Genomic DNA, 16,926 nt, shown 5'->3' with positions numbered 1-16,926 from the left:
ATAGCGGGAGACAGAGGCAGCTTCACCCATCCGGGACCCCTACTCCCCAAACCACCTCCACAGGTACCACCGTTCCCGAACACGAATTAAGGTACCTAGAACATTTGCTTAGCACAATAAGGATTACAAATAGCGGGACGCCGCTGAACTCACTACCCAAATCCACTGACTATATGGACCAATCTGACAGATTTGCTGGATGAGCAGGCACACACCACGCAATTAATTGAACAGATAAACGCAATCAGCATTAATTTGCAAATTTTTTTCACCATCATCATCCTGTACTGTCGGTCAAATAACAACACTTCTCGAGCAGTGACACTTTTTTCCTTCCTTTTTTTCTATTTTATTATATTTTTTCTTTTCATATGTTTTATTTGCTTCAATTTCAATCTGTATAGACTAATTGTCCTTGAAGGAATACATATCCTCCAGCCTCAAGTGACTGGACATTGTTATTGAAAAGAGCAATTGTTATATACAGTTTTTTTGCACAATAAAAGTCATTTATTTTACCTACTTGTAGAATCTTAGTGACAGAGCGCAGCACTGAAACCAAAATTCCTATAATGTTTCTATAACTGTCTGCTCTGTAGTGTAGAAATATGCCAGTAATGCTTCTCCACTACTTCCAATGCTATTTCTCTTGTTTCCTGATTCAGGATAGTGTCATCAGGCAGGGAGACAGCCTATCACCTTCTTTGGCAAAGTCATGTGTTCAAAATACAGGGTCTAACTTTCACACTGCAAAATGAATCGCCATTGAACTGTGTAGGTTCCTTATTTTTAAACAGTTTCAAATACTGGGTTCTTTGACTATGGAACTATCACACTGCACAAAGAACCAGGTTGACACACTTAAAAATTGTCAATTTACCATATTATACTGCATACTTGCCTACCTCCCGGAATGGCCGGGAGGGTCCCGCAAATCGGGTCCCCCTCCCGGTCCCCCGGGAAGGGGGGCAAGTCTCCCGCATTTCCCTACAGCCCCGGCTCCCCCTCTCCCCGCGGTCTAAAAACTATGACTTTCGCGGGTCCGCGGGGAGGGGGCGGGGCTAAATGACGCAATTCGCAGCATTTCGCGTAATTTTTAGCCCCTCCCCCCACCCACGGACCCGCAAATTGAGGCTTCAGCCCATCATGGGGGCGGGGCTTGATTACATCACCCGTGCCCTGCCCCTCCCTGCCCCCTTTCACTCCTCTCCGGGCTTCTCCCGGAATGGAGTATGCCAAAGTCGGCAAGTATGTTATACTGTAGCTGCAGTGTGAAAGGGATACACTGTGTCAGGTCTAAACTGGAAGTAAAGAAATTGTATAAGCGATCACTGTTTACATATTGCAGGGACAAGTTTGCATTTCTTTTCAGAGGGAGCCTGTGCCCCTGTATGTCTATTTTAATACAATGCCCAGATAAATCATTTCTTTTTGTAGGCGATGATAATAAATGAGGTTCAAATGGGCTAAGACGCAGGGAATATTACATTGGCCCCATAGTCTACTTATGCGGATATCACAAATGTTTGGCATACAGTACATATAGACTTACAGCCATGAATGTCCAGCTTAAAAAATAAATCAACTCACACTTGATTTGCAATTAAAATGGCTTTCACACATGGGCCGGATGTATTAAAGTGTGAGTCCGGTAGCCGTGCGGTATACTAGCCGAACTCTGAGGTTTTCTCAAATGGGCAGTTACAGTAGTTAACAGGCAAAACCATGCCTTGTGAATTATTGCCCCATTAAAAGAACCTCTGAGTTTGTCTGGCATCCCGCACGGCTACTGAACTCACACTTCAATACATCCAGGCCTATGGTCTTTCACACATATGTTGGTGGATTTAATAGTGGGTAATATTGTTGAATATGGTGTGCTTATAGCATGCAGACTGTTTCTATATATATATTTCTTTATAAGTATAGGGAAATAATTTGCAATGACATATTCTGCTACAAATAAAGATATAAATAACATACACTACACACAAACACAGTAGTTGCAAATGTACTTACAATATACCACATGCTTGGCCACTTGGGATCATTGAAATATGCAGAATGCATATTAGTAACTTTATAATCCCTCTTCGTTCTTTTTCTAACCACCTGCTGTTCTATCCACTCCACCTGCCAATAAAAAAAGAAACATTCAGCAAGTCTAATGATAATCACTATATAAGATGTATCAAATCCTTGTTTTTTTCCTGCTGTTTGTATGACTCATACATTATATTGCATTTTGAATAAACTTATTTTATTCAATTAATTGTACTGTTTCATTTTCCCCTACTGCGCTCTGCAAGTTTTTCAGGAACGTCTTAGAACCTCACATGTTTTAGTGCAAAAATGTCTTTATTGGGGAAAAAGAAAAATGACAAGTTGCAGCATACAGATACATAATGTTCAGTATACAGAGCAGCAAAGTAATAATGTCAGCACACATGTTGGCAATAGTTTAACAATAATTATACATCAAATATAATAGCAATAAAGTGGATGCTTCTCTGTAAACACAGTTAATAATGAATCTCTGCCAATGTTTTAGTGTATTTTTGTAAATAATTGTATATATACTGTAGAGAACAGACCCTTGTGTCACGCCACAGAAACTAGGATAACTGTGTGGGCTGCCTAGCTTACAAGATCCCCTGTTGGATAGGGGATGGGGGGAAATATGGAGTACAATCGTAAGATCAATTAGATCAATCAAGCCTTAAGTTAATTCAGTCTAGCAAATAGAAGAAAGTCCATATCATTTTAAATGTTTATTAAAAAGTCTCATATTTCACCCAGTGGTAGCAGTTATATCAGATCTTTACAATTTTCATTGAGATATTTCAGATACTTCGAAATAGTAGCTGAGGATAACCAATGCGTTTCGCCCCTTGACGGGCTTTCATCAGGGGTTAATAAAATGTAATAAAAATTGTATATATCTTTATCTTTACATTGTAGTATTGTAGAGCATATTTCTTGTTCAGCAAACGGAATACGGTCATTTGGTCTACAGCATGTTGGTCGACAAGCATTGGGTCGACACCATTAGATTGACATGGGGATAGGTCGACATGGTTCTAGGTCGACATGGGTCTAGGTCGATATGGGTTTAGGTCGACAGGTCGTTAGGTCAACACAAGCATTAGATCGACAGTGTCTAGGTCGACATGGGGTTTTTCACTGTTTATTGAGCCGACATGTGCCGACAGGCAGTATTTCATGCCCTACAATCCACTAGGGCGTGGGAGAAAAAAATAGTATGCCCGAAGCATTGCGAGCGAAGTGAGCGATGCAAGGGGATGTGTTGCACTGGAAACTGTGTCCATGTCGACTGTGTCGACAGTCGGGTAAAAAAACAGTGAAAAACCCCATGTCGATCTTTGACTGTCGACATAGACACTGTCGACATAATGCTTGTGTTGACCTCTTGACCTGTAGACCTAAACCCATGTTGACCTTGTCCCATGTCAACCTAGAACCATGTTGACCTAATGGTGTCAACCTAATGCTTGTCGACCAACATGCTGTAGAGAAAATGATCACATCCCGAGCAAACTAGGGGGCCTCTTTACTAAGTCTTGGATGGAGATAACGTATCAGCTAATCAGCTTCTTCCTGCGGTCAGAGGGATCTTGTTCTTAATTTAAGGTAGCAGCAATTTAGCGGGTGTACCATCTGGCCAGTGGCATATCTACAATGAGTGCATGGTGAGTGGCTCACATAGGCCCTAGATCCCAGCAGTAGCATTTGCAGGGGCGGTTTCTGAGTACCCAGAACCCCCCAGGAATCTAAGGGCCCAAGACTGAAAGCTGAGGGTCCCCTCTTTCCATGGGTACAAGAATTTTAAAAATCGGCCCAGGGGAACCGGAGATATCTGACTTCAAAGCAGTGGTCCCCATTCAAGCCTGTTAATTGCTCTTCCCAGTCAGATATTTCAGGTTCTGTCTGACTTAAGGTGCGTACACACGGGGGGAGATATATTGCTAGCAATATATTGCTGAGCAATATATTGCTCAGTGTCTCCTTTTCATCAGCGACCAGAGATGGTCGCTGATGAAAAGGAACCTCTGCTGGGGGAGCCGCAGAGGTAATTAGCTGGTCGCAGGAGCAAGCTCCTGCGACCAGCGATTACAATGGGGCAGAAAACGGGAGCGCGCACCCGACGATTTATCGCTGGTGCGCACTCCAATCACTGGCAATATGGTCGCCTGTGACCATATTCCCAGCGATTATAGCCCCTATCGCCCCCGTTTTTCTGAGGATATATTTCAAAAGCTGGGACTCTCCCCCTTTGAAGGACACTAGCAGTTTGTCTCTATTAATCCCAGAACCAGAGATATCAGCCTTTCAGCAGCTAAACACAAATCAGGATCTTTCAGCAGCTGGTTACTGCTCCAGCTCCACACACCTGGTACTGTATGTAGTTTTATATACTTGTTGGCAGATTGCTCTGCCTCCTGAACTCTGATCCCCTAGTCCCCAATACCATTTGGTAGGAGGGATTCTCTAGTTTTTAATTCCATTAAAAGCTAAGAAATCTTGTTCCAAGAACTGGAGATATCTGCAGTAAAGCAAGCTGTCGTCCCACCAGAAAATTATGAATAATAAGCCCACTCCACTATACACCCCTCCTCTGCGTATTAAACATCCTCTACCACCCTGAAAGTTATGTATCAGGGCCCCTTCATTCAGCCCAATGCCCCCTTCTCCCACCTCATCTCCCACCATCTGTGCAGTAAAGGGGTAATTAGTGGAAATTACTGATCCAGGCCCTACATGCTGAGCGGATGATATAATACCCCTACCACCTGCGGGACATCAAAGCTTCCGCTCATAGCACCCCCCACCCTTACCGATGGAGGATAGGTAGGGGCCCCAATACATTGCTATGCCCAGGGGTCTACATTGCTGTTATGTATGTGTGTATATATATATATATATATATATATATATATATGTATATTATTATTATTATTTATATACATTTGGTCTATCTATAATACTTTAACTGACCCGGCATATACTGGGTCACCTTAGTGCCCATCTCTGTGCTTTGCTCCGCCCCTCTCTGGAAACCCCCTTCTGAAAATCCTGCGTTTGCCCCTGCCCAGGGGGACTCATACCACACACCCTGCACCGATTTCTTCAATACTTTCAGTCCCACATTGGTGGCATCTGCACTGCACAAATCATTCTGTGCGTGCATTAGGAAAATCATCGTTAAAATGGCCATCACGCCTTTTGCTGGTGATCTTTACACGTGTACTATAATCTGGCACATTTCTAGTGACCCTAGTGCTCAGTCTACTACTACTCATGAGCCCCCTTTCTCTCTAAGGGGTAAATGTATGTCTTATTTATGTAGCATCTTCTAGAAGATAATAGATATAGAGTTGGTCGTTAGGTCAGTTTTGTCGGAAACAGCATATTTTTCGTATTAAAACAAAGTGTAATTGATTTAGCTTATTCAAGGTAATTTTTTGTTGCCGGTCTAAAGCATTCTGAATATTTGTAATTATTTATTTGAATATTTAGACTTTTTTTGTGTGAAATTGTCTAAACTCTGTAATGTTAATCTGATTTAGCCTATTCAGGTTCAAACTGCCTAAATGGATTAGACAGTTTTAAGTCAGGTTCTAGACCATGTGAACTAGACTTTTTTTCTTTCAGGAGTAGTGTACAAAACGTTAAAATGTTATTTTATATGTATGGTGGTACTCGAGTTAAGAGATGCCGGTTACTTTCTGACTAAGCTCTATAGGTTGCAATGTTGAGTATAACTCTCATGTGTTTTAATTTACAGTATTCTTTGTTAGTAGTCCTATGCTCTAAATACTACAAATACTACTACTTAGCTTGACCAATGCTCTATATTATTTTACTTCTGTTACCTAATAGTCTGCTGGGTAGATAGCTACTACCCCCCCCCCCCCCCCCTTTTAACTCTGGGTGAGGCGTTTCTATTATGGCGCCGTACTATGACTCTTCTTAGAGTCACTGTATTTCCGTTCCCGCCCCCTGCCCTTCTTTATCCTTTATATGTCTTGTTCGCCTCTCCGTCTCTGTCCCCCTTGCCTCAACATGTGTACGCCCCATGTGATCGGTATAATGCTTCTAGATATTAAGCATCTCTCATTTCTCTGAATAATGGTTAATATTCTATTGTTAAATATGAAAGGGTTGAACTTCCCCCAGAAGCGTAAAGTAGCTTTGGCCTTTTTCCACAAACTAAAAGCCCATATAATAGCCTTCCAGGAAACACACTTTAAGAAGTCGGCCCCTCCAAAAAATTTAGATAATAGATATCCCCAGTGCTACAATGCTAATGGCCCTCTTAAAAAGGCAGGGGTCGCTATTTTAGTCTCTGCTAATTTCGGTTACCTCCCAACACTGTGACCCGGAGGGGAGATACATTATATTAGTTGGCTTGCTTGAAAACACTGAGGTTACCCTGGTCTCCTGTGACTCCCCTAATACTAGACAGGTGTCCTTTTGCAGGAAACTCTGCACACTAGTGCAGAAACACGCTAAGGGGGCTCTCTTAATTATTGGAGACTTCAATTTGGTCCTCGATCCCGCTGTTGACAGATCTGGTCTTTGTAGGCACGGAGGTCCCCATGTAGCAGACCATTCCACTGATTTCCGTCAGCTCCTAGGTGAATATGACCTGCATGACGCCTGGCGAGCCAAACACTCTGTGGTTCGAGACTACACCTTTTTTTCCCACCCGCATCATGGAGACTGGGTAACTACGCATTGCCACACTTGGAATCCCATCAAGCCATCCATGATTCCCTCTCCCTATATGTCTCCACTACTCAACCAGTGGACACTAATGTGTTTAACCATTGGTGCACCCTTAAGGAGGTTATCCGCATCTCCGCTATACAAGCTGCAGCTTGAGTAAAGAAGCCCCAAACTAGGGATCTCATATTAGCTGAAACTGAGTTGTCTAGATTAGAATCTGACCATAAGGTGGATCCTCTTAACAGATCCGTACAGGCTTCTTCTGTTGGCAAGAGATAAGGTTAACACATTTTCCTTTCAGGAAGATCAGCGGAATATAGCTAAACTAAATCAGCGCTTTTATGCCTTTGGGAAAAAAGCGGGCTGACTCTTAGCTAGAAAGTTATGGGGTCGCAGAGCTAGAGCAAGAATAAATCTTTTATATAACTCACATGGAGCTAGAGTTGTTGATCCCTTCCACATAGCAAACACCTTTGTGGAATACTATTCCCAGCTCTATAATCTCAATTCAGACACCATTACTCCTCAACCTGTCCCAGCCGATATTGAAGCTTTTTTGAGCAACATCACCTTCCACAAGCTAGGCTCTGAGACCTGTCTATCCCTGTGCTCCCCCTGGTCTATCTCTGTAGTGGAGGCTGCCATTGATGCCTTGCCACATGATAAAGCACCTGGCCCTGATGGCTATCTAATTTCTATAAATGTTTCAAGACAGAGCTAGCTCCTATACTACTGAGAGTTTTCAACGAAGCCTCATAGTCTAAATGCTTCCCGAAAGAAATGCTTGAAGCCCGGATTGTGGTGATCCCTACATCAGGTAAACCCCCCACATCAGTACAGAATTTTCGCCCCATAGCATTATTGAACACTGACCTCAAACTTTATGCCTTATACTCATATCCATCCGCGAAGGTGCCTCTCCTCTAGCTTTAATATATCTGACGGTAATAGGCAAGGATGTCCCTTATCCCCACTCATGTTAGCGTTGGCCATAGAACCTCTAGCTGAAAAGATTAGATCGTCCAGTGGGATCAGTGGACCAGTTATTAGAGGGATGTCTCATAAACCTTGTCTGTTTGCAGATTACATACTTTTATCCCTCCTGAACCCAAATAATTCTCTTTATATGCTACACGCTGTACTAGAGGAGTATTCTAACATCTCCTATAAATTGAACACATCCAAGACAGAGCCCTCCCCTTGAACGTCACTCCGGAGGCAGTTGCGCCTGGCAAACTAGGTCTATTAAATACTTGGGGTGCGTGTGACTAGGGGCATCCAAGTCCAGGGCTCTCCATGAGAATTCCTGGATGGGCCGGATTACGGCCTTTAAAATGGTCCTGTTGCTCAAACTCATGTACATTTTCCGAGCTCTTCCTACGAACCCTCCCAAGTCTCTTATAACTAAATTCAACACCTTGTTCTCAAAATATATCTGGAAGGGTACTAGGCCTTGAATATTTAGGAAGACCCTTACTCTTCCCAAGTGCTCTGGTGGAGTTGCCTACCCAGTTATAAATAGTTATCAAATGGCGTGCTTACTCAGCCAGGCCAGAGATTGGTTTGAATCTCACTCCCTCAAACCTTGGGTGATTATAAAACATTATTTTTTCCTACATTCCATCCCACTGATCTTTATTGGATCCCCTTACATGCATCCCCAACCTGATCTGGCCCAGGTGCAGCTATCAGAGCTACAATCTCTGTATGGAATAAAACTATTTTAGATGATGATGATGATGTCTCCCTACCGGGTCCTGATTTACCCCTAAAATCCATTGCCAGGCTAATCCCTAATCTACAGTTGGACTCCTGGGTTACTGCTGGCCTTACATCCCTGAAACAGCTGTTCCCCGAAGGTACTTTCTTACAATTCTCCACTCTCCAAACACAATATGGTGTCCCTAGGCAAGATTTCTATAAATTCCTCCAGATACGTCACTGGTTATACGATACTTTCAAATCCCCATCTGAGGTACCATCACTCCCTAGAATTCTATTTCTTAGATTGTCTTCCCCATTACATAATCTCCAGGTGGTACGAGTATCAAATAACAAAATCTAAAAAAGGGGAAACTACAGGCCCATATTAAATGGGAAACAGACCTATCTACCACCTTCACTGAGGAGGATTGGGATTCAATCTGCTATTCTGGGTTTATAATGTTCAAATGTCTCCAACATTCAGAAATGTTCTATAAATTATGCCAGAGGGCATACTTCACCCCTCAGCATGGCATATGGCCTTCCGTTTCCAAATTTTGTTGGAGGAACTGTGGAGGTGTTACGCCTGCTCTGGTCTGAAGTATTCTCCTTCATAGGTGATGTTTTGAGAATTCACATCCCACCCGACCCTATAGTGGTGCTGTTACATCATAATACACAGCTCTCTGTGGGGGATCTATATCTCCTTGGACACATACTGATTTCAACCAAGGCGGCCATAGGCCAGCATTGGAAATCACCTGTGATGCCTTCAATTTGACACATTGCAAATAAGATCCGTAAACATTTCTTGTTTGAGACAGCCAACATCAAATATTCACCCTCTGCTTCATCAATCCACATGAAATGGTTTAAGTGGAGCGAATACAGAGAAAAACAGGGCCAATCTATACTTCTTAGTGAACCCTTAGATCTAGCAGTTCTTTCCCCTCCCCCACACACCACCAATAATGTCTCATTGAGAATTTGCTTCCTTTTGCTTGATCCTTACTGTATTGTACAACATGTTGAGGGCCCCTTCAAGGGTCCCCATCCCCTCCCTTCCCTCTCATACCCCCTACTTCTTCTTCTTTTGTTTCATATCCCTATTTTTGCTTATAATAAATGTAAGTCTTGTTTATTAGGTTAAGATATGGTTGATTTCACTTCAGACTATATACTGATTTAGAATGTTTTGCCCTTTTATTGCTTTTCCTTGATCATTGTGTTTTATTGCAGCACAGTGTCTATTCTGTATTTTTTATCTTTGCAAGACTTCATAAAAACTTATTAAAAAAATATATATATCAACTATATGATAAAAAAAACAAAGATTTTTTATTTTAACAATGCAGGTATAAGAGAAAATATATATATAGAATATTATTTTAAAAGCATATATGTATAAAAAGAGAGTTTAAAAATAATTGTAATATTTTTTTTTTTAAATATACAAAAAGTACAAATAGTAGCTATAGGTATAAAGTGCTTATCTTTTGGTGGAGGAGGAGGTAGTAGGCAGCGCCCAATGCGTTTCATCCATAGGACTTTTTCAAGGGGTCTAATATATATATATATATATATATATATATTTCCTCATTGCCAGGGGTTTCTTGCTTGTTGCCAGGGGTTACTTGCTCGTTGCCAGGGGTTTCCTGCTTGTTGCCAGGGGTTTCATGTGCCTTGCCAGTGGTTACATTCTCATTGCCAGGGGGTTTACGTTGTAGTTGCCAGGGGGTTTTACGTGCTAGTTGCCAGGAGCATCTACGTGCCAGGGGGGTTTATGTGCTCATTGCCAGGGGGTTTACATGCTCATTGCCAGGGGGTTTACATGCTCGTTGCCAGGAGGGTTTACATGCTCATTGCCCAGAGGGTTGACTTGCTTGTTGCCAGGGGGTTTACGTGCTTATTTCCAGGGTGGTTTACTTGCTCATTGCCAAGGGTTTACCTGCTCATTGCCAGGGGGGTACTAGCTCATTGCTAGGATTTGCAGGACCACAGCGCTCCCGGAATACACACTACCAGGTAGCGATGGGTGCTCTGCACCCCCCTGACAGATGCTAAAGGTGAAGGAGCACTTCTAATGGTATTAAAAACTAGAGAATCCCACCTACCAAATGGTATTGGGGACTAGCGGATCAGAGTTCAGGAGGCAGAGCAATCTGTCAATGAGAATATAAAACTACATACCAGGTGTGTGGAGCTGGAGCAGTAACCAGCTACTGGAAGGCTGATATCTCTGGTTCTAGGAAAAGAAGAGACAAGCTGCTAGTGTCCATCAAAGGGGGAGAATCCCAGCTAAACCTGAAATATCTGACTGGGAAGAGCATTTAACAGGCTTGGATGGGGACCACTGCTTTGAAGTCGGATATCTCCGGTTCCCAAGGGTCAATTTTTAAAATTCTTGTACCCATGGAAAGAGGGGACCCTCAGCTTTCAGGATAGACTCCTGGAGGGGTTTCTGGGTACTCAGAAACCCCCCCTGTGTGCGCTACTGGGCCGGTGGCATGCCCTCTCTCCACCTCCAGTGCAGAGGGTGGGGGGAGTACAGCAGGGAGCCCTGGGCGGCAGCAGCCAAGAAAGCGGGTGGCATTCAGCAGAAGGGCAGTGAGCGTGGTGCACAGTGCCATACTACCTTTTCAGCACCCCCCACATTATTGGCATTCAAATTTGTAATCACCATTAAAGTGCTGGCACATATATAAATATTTCGCTTCAGGGTAATATTGTCAAATTACTGTGCACTAAAATAGTAGCATGCACTGTCAGTCCATGATTTTGGTATGTTGGTGCTTGTAATACTGCAAGGACAGCATACATAAAGTACTATAACCTCTACTGTATGATTGACAAAAGGTGAAAGAGGCTTCCCAACTATTAAATAGGTAGGGTCACAAAAAAAAGAGAAACTGTAGAACGGGTCCCAGCTCCAGCGCTGCTGACAGCCACATGAGTAATTGCCTGGACCAGGCTCCCAGTAAATATTAATGAGTGGGGACACGCTCATTAATATTCACTGCGAGCCAGGTCCCCGCTCTGACTACTGTTGTCAGAGGGCAGGGTGGGTGCTGTCAGGTGGAATGTACGCCTGTTTGATCTTCTGCCAGGATGCTTTCCGCTAGGAAAGCATTCTGAATAGGTGGGATATCAAACTGGCAGAATATATTCTGACAGACGAGCAGATGTAAATCAGCAAAATGGCGGAATATATTCCGACTCCGTTTGACAGTGAATATACCCCATAATCTGATTGGTTGCCCATAGCAACATCCCATCCTCAACAGAACTTCCATCTTAGTAAATAAACCTCTTAATGTGCCCCTGCATTTAGCCTTAGCTATACAGTGGTAGATGTACAGTGCTTTAATATCATTAACAAATGTGGAGAAATAGAATGTATCTACATAAGGCAGTAGCTTTGGGTATGTATGTTATAAGTGGGCAGAAAAGATGGCACACTGGTCGGTGTAACCAATTTTGAGAATACATTAACATTTGCATTACATTGGCACTCTCAAACAATAAGTGTTCCTTCGACCACTATAGAATGCAATCACAAGGGTTCTAAAACATAAATAAAAAAGCAAAAGCAATATATTAGTAACATGTTAATCTCTAGAAGAATAACGCTAAGATATTATCTTTGAGAAACAGTTAACTCTCTTCCACAGCATGAAACTAATTTCAAAGAGCAAATTCAAGACAGACCACAAAGCAAAATAATAATTCAATGCTATATTTGTCATGATTCACTCAATTAAGCTTTCAGGCATCACACTGTGCGGACGGAAGTACTTCTGTGAACATAACCGTGCACACTAATGTACAGAACACCAAGATCATTTTTTAAAGAACTTGACAATAATGGAGACAGGGTGTATTATATTTACTAATGTTCGATTTTGTATTCAATTCTAAGTTCGAATCTAAGTTCAATTTATATCAACTGAAATCAAATTAATCAACTTTTTTTTTTTACTCATAAAATCACACAATTACTAAAGATTATAGTTTGGGTCAAATGTAATAGGGTGTGAGAATCAGAAAGTGAGAGATTTTGGGAGAGTTTTCCCATTTTTTTTATACTCAATTACATGGAAAAATCTACCTGGGTTTTCAGTGTTAATAATTGACACTTTTAAAACATTGGAAAACTCTTGCAAAATGTCTCTTTCTTACACATGGCCCTTGAAGTTGACTTTTAAAATCACATTTACTGTTGTTCAATGTTGGATAGTTATTTTGTGTTTGGTTTAAACATAAACATAAAATCACCTATAAAGTTGAATATAAAACCCAAACACTTCCCTGTGTATTTCAATTATACAAAACATCACATGCAAGAATCTGCTGTGTTTCCTTTAATGTTGATTTGCGTACATTTCCATTGGTAGGCTACCTGTACATGTGCAGAATGGCTCATTCGTTGTCACAGGCAGTTTCCCCTAAGTGGGGGGGTGGAATCCAAAGAGTGAACTCCATCCATCTCTGATTGAGGCCCATAATTCCTACAGCCACAGCGAGCCACATGTTTGGGTGCCTTTTTATTAGAGATGTCAGCAAATACTCAAGTGTTTTTTAATAAAAAAATTCTAAAAACTTCTAAAATGTAATTTGGATCAATCACATAAAGCCTTTACAAGATTATTAATATCTTGCCTGATTCATTGATGGATGCTATGGTGAATACACCTGCAATTGTGCACAATGAGGATGTGCAAAATTATTATTTAAAAAAAAAACATGAAAAGTACGGAGATGCCCAGCAGAGTAATCGCAAATGTAGGGCAACTGCATTTCCAATACCAACACACACACAGATCCATCAATAATCGTCAGCTCAATTAAATCAACGGTCACTCAGCATGGCAGCTTGAACAGAGATACTAGAGGTACCATGCGTGATTATGAATTTGCAAGCACACCCAGCAACATGGTCCATAAATGACCAAGACACAAATTTGTTTATGCCACCACTCCCCCATCAATGCCCACAAATGGTGCCTGACTATCAATTACGGTAAGCACTGGAAACAGCATTCCTATTAGACTTTGGTGCATGCGCACTGTGAAGCACTGTAATTTAAAATGAATTGTTCACTTGCAAAGACATCGGCCTGCTATCTCCACTTTTATTGGAGTCCTATTGAAGGTTTACGGAATAGACTGTTTTCAAAAAGTTAAAATTGCCTGTCATCTATCAGTCTATTATTTGTGGCATTTGTAGTTTAGTATAGTATATGAAAATAATTTGAACCAAACACCGATGCTGCTTAGAAACAGACTAGTCTCTGTTGCAAAAGAAAAAGGTTATGGTGGAGCACTCAAGATAACAGTAAAAAAAGAAGACCTCTTGGCGCAACAGTAGCGCGTCTGACTCCGGATCAGAAGATTGCGTGTTCAAATCATGTCGGGGCCAGTTGTCATTTAAAAAATATAGGCTAGGCTGAGCCTCTGTTGTTGGACTTTTAACTTATTCTCCACTTAGACCAGCTCTCCACCTTGCCACCTAAAAACTGGACCTACAACTAGGGATACCACCACCTGCTAATTATTGGAGCCTTTACAGATTAAGTGACTACAAACAATCAGTCTCATACAAGTGGACATCGCACACAAGGCATCCTGTCAGGTATATGGACACCCAATATGCCAGTTTAAATATGGACACCATGGGAGACTATATCCAATGAGTAAAGGAGAGCATAACTAGGAACAAGTGAGATTAGCCAAAATGTATTAATTTGTTGTCCGACATTATACATCAGAGTGCACTGTTTTTTTACTATACAGTATGTTTACATGTTATTTTTAACGTGTATTTTTTTATTTATGTGCTAGTCTTAAATAAATTGTTTTATGTGATACCCAATTGATCTTTTACTGTTATTTTGAGCACTCCACCATAACCTTTTTCTTTTGTTTACATACTATTTCATGGGGACTGACCCTCCCCACTGGTGTGAGCAGCTAGCCCATGGGTCCTCAAACTGCGGCCCTCCAGATGTTGTGAAACTACAAATCCCAGCATGCCTTGCGACAGTTTTGCTATAAGAGAGTGTTAAAACTGTGGCAAGCCATGCTGGGATTTGTAGTTTCACAACATCTGGAGGGCCGCATTTTGAGGACCCATGAGCTAGCCTAACCACTCACCTCATAAGCGCCTGTTTTTTCCACCTAGGTGGAAATTTCTTTTCTCTTCTAGCTTCTGTAGCAATTAATGGAAAAGCGGTTATGTTTGCTGATACTGCTTTTTCCCCATGTGTGAAGTGTGCTCAGTGACAGCATGCTAATATGCAGGCAAACGAGCGATTTTGATAGGTCGTTGCCCTTCTACTTCAGCAGGCATAGCTCTGTCCGTGGCTGTGGCGGTTGTCGGCTCTGGCTGGCACATGAAACGCGATAAAAGCACGATAAAAGCGAGATCTTGCGCATGCCCAGTGAGTTGGCTTGAAGAGCCCCTATGTCCTGTGAAAATAAACATGCATGCGCAAGTTGGTGAGTTTAAGTTTGTGAGTGTAGGTGTCCTTGTGTGTGTGTCCTTGTGGGTGTTAAGCCACAAATATGTAGTTTTTTTTAAGCTTCGTCAATGCAATTAAATATAAAAACATTCCCCGCTAGCTGCTTTTTATATGCAATCATTTGGCTTCTGAATATAATTTATTGTTAATTATGTTACACCAGTGGGAGGTCCAGATATATAAAAAATAATAATGTAGGAAAATGTCCGCATGCTGTAGATGAAGTAATTAAACTGCAACATTATTGTTGACACATTTTTGACTCTTGCAAATTGCTAAATAGGAATGATGAGGAAAATCTCCCAGCCCTCAACTTTCATTAAAGCAGAGCTAATATAAATGAGGTTATAGAAGGGAAAGACATCACCGTGCAGCCAGCGGGAGTACAGCAAACGCTCTTGTGATTCCTTCAGTTGGCTACTGTCAAGACAGGTAGAGCACAAACCTGATGTCTGATTATATGTTGCCATATCTGTGTCACAAGGCATAAACAAAACCTTGTAACACATTATTGTTTCCATCCGCAAGAATTATTATCCAACTGAAGACTTTTACCACAAACATGCCTTGTGGGTGTACTGCAGTCATATGAAGTACACACACTCAAGTAAACAAAGTATGTCATTGTATTAATGTATTACATCATTTCAGATAAGTGCAGTCAATGTTCAGATTGACAAAACACATTATCAAAAGTTTAGATTTGATGGACAGTACATTACACCATGTGTGAACTTTGCCCACTATTGGCCAATGTAATAATTGCAAAACATGCCAATATAGACAAACCGATATGTATCATTGCATAGACTATTGTAACATTTACCCTGAAACAGCTCAGACTTCATAGAAATGTAGTGGAACACTTCTGGTTTACAAATGATTAAAAGATACATGCTAATGTTCTAAAGCCTGAAATGCAGATAAAGATAAAATCCTATTAGATTTAACCCTACCCCTAATCCTAACCAAACCAGCCTAACCATAACTGCTGCAAGCCCGGTGACAGGGGGGGACTAAGGGGACAACTGTGATGGGCCCAAATGATTCTCACAGGCCCCAAAGGCAGAGCATGGCTGTGAGCTGCACCCGTGGTGCCAGTGATGTACATGTGCCATCTGTGCCCCACCGCCCACCTGTACTGTCTGTGTGCCCGCCGTCCGCTTCAGTCTGTACTGTACCGCCAGGCCGCAGTGCAGATGTCCAAGCTTCTGCCAACTGTACTGCGCATTTGCCCCGGTCACCCGCTTGGCTGACTATTCCACACCCTGGCTGAAGTCCATGAGCCACGTGTAGGACAGGGCAGGTGGCACTACACTGCCTGTATCTCCCCTTCTTTCCTCCTCTGCTCTCCGATTGCAGCATCTGAAGTTAGGAGGTGGGGGTGTTGCAGCATCTACAGAGGATAGAGAGGAAGTGGTGCTTGCATCTATAAAGGGGACGAAGGGGTGCCTACAGCACCTATAGATGAGAGGTAGGGGTGTTCTCAGGATGGGGGGGGGGGGAAATAAAAGTGTATAAGGCCCAACGATTTCTGTTGCCATCTCTGCCACCAGGGAGAGGATGCATGTGATATCCAGGGAGCCTGCACTAGGTACACTGCATAGGAATTATACGACTGTACATGATATAAAAAAAAAGAAGAGGGCAATCATCAGAACCAAAATCCAAGAAGGCTGTTTATTCCGTCACAGAATGGAAGACTTCTTCACAAATTAGCTGCTAAACAATTTCAAATACTGTTTGTATAATTTGATGAATATATACAGTTGGGCTCACAAGTTTACATACCCTAGCAGAATTTGTGATATTCTGGACATTTGTCAGAGAATATGAATGATACCTCACAAACTTTTCTTTCACTCATGGTTAGTGGTTGGGTGAAGCCATTTATTGTCAAATAACTGTGTTTACTCTTTTTAAATTATAATGACAACAGAAACTACACAAA

General features: G+C 41.9%; 1 protein-coding gene across 2 annotated transcripts in view; it reads right to left on the bottom strand.

The window, feature by feature from the left end:
- The window catches only part of LOC146078639 (proprotein convertase subtilisin/kexin type 5-like), a 275,576-nt gene that overhangs the window by 186,901 nt on the left and 71,749 nt on the right, over positions 1-16,926 (bottom strand). For both annotated transcript variants that reach the window (XM_083186123.1, XM_083186122.1), the window contains exon 3: positions 2,020-2,133. In XM_083186123.1, the coding sequence (XP_083042249.1) occupies positions 2,020-2,133 (114 nt within the window). The remainder of the gene's footprint in view (positions 1-2,019; positions 2,134-16,926) is intronic.

This window comes from Crinia signifera, chromosome 1 (genome assembly GCF_055691185.1).
Source record: "Crinia signifera chromosome 1, ASM5569118v1, whole genome shotgun sequence".
NCBI classification, from domain to species: Eukaryota; Metazoa; Chordata; class Amphibia; order Anura; family Myobatrachidae; genus Crinia; species Crinia signifera.
The sequence above is the reverse complement of the archived record's forward strand: the minus strand, read 5'-3'. Positions and strand labels throughout refer to the sequence as shown.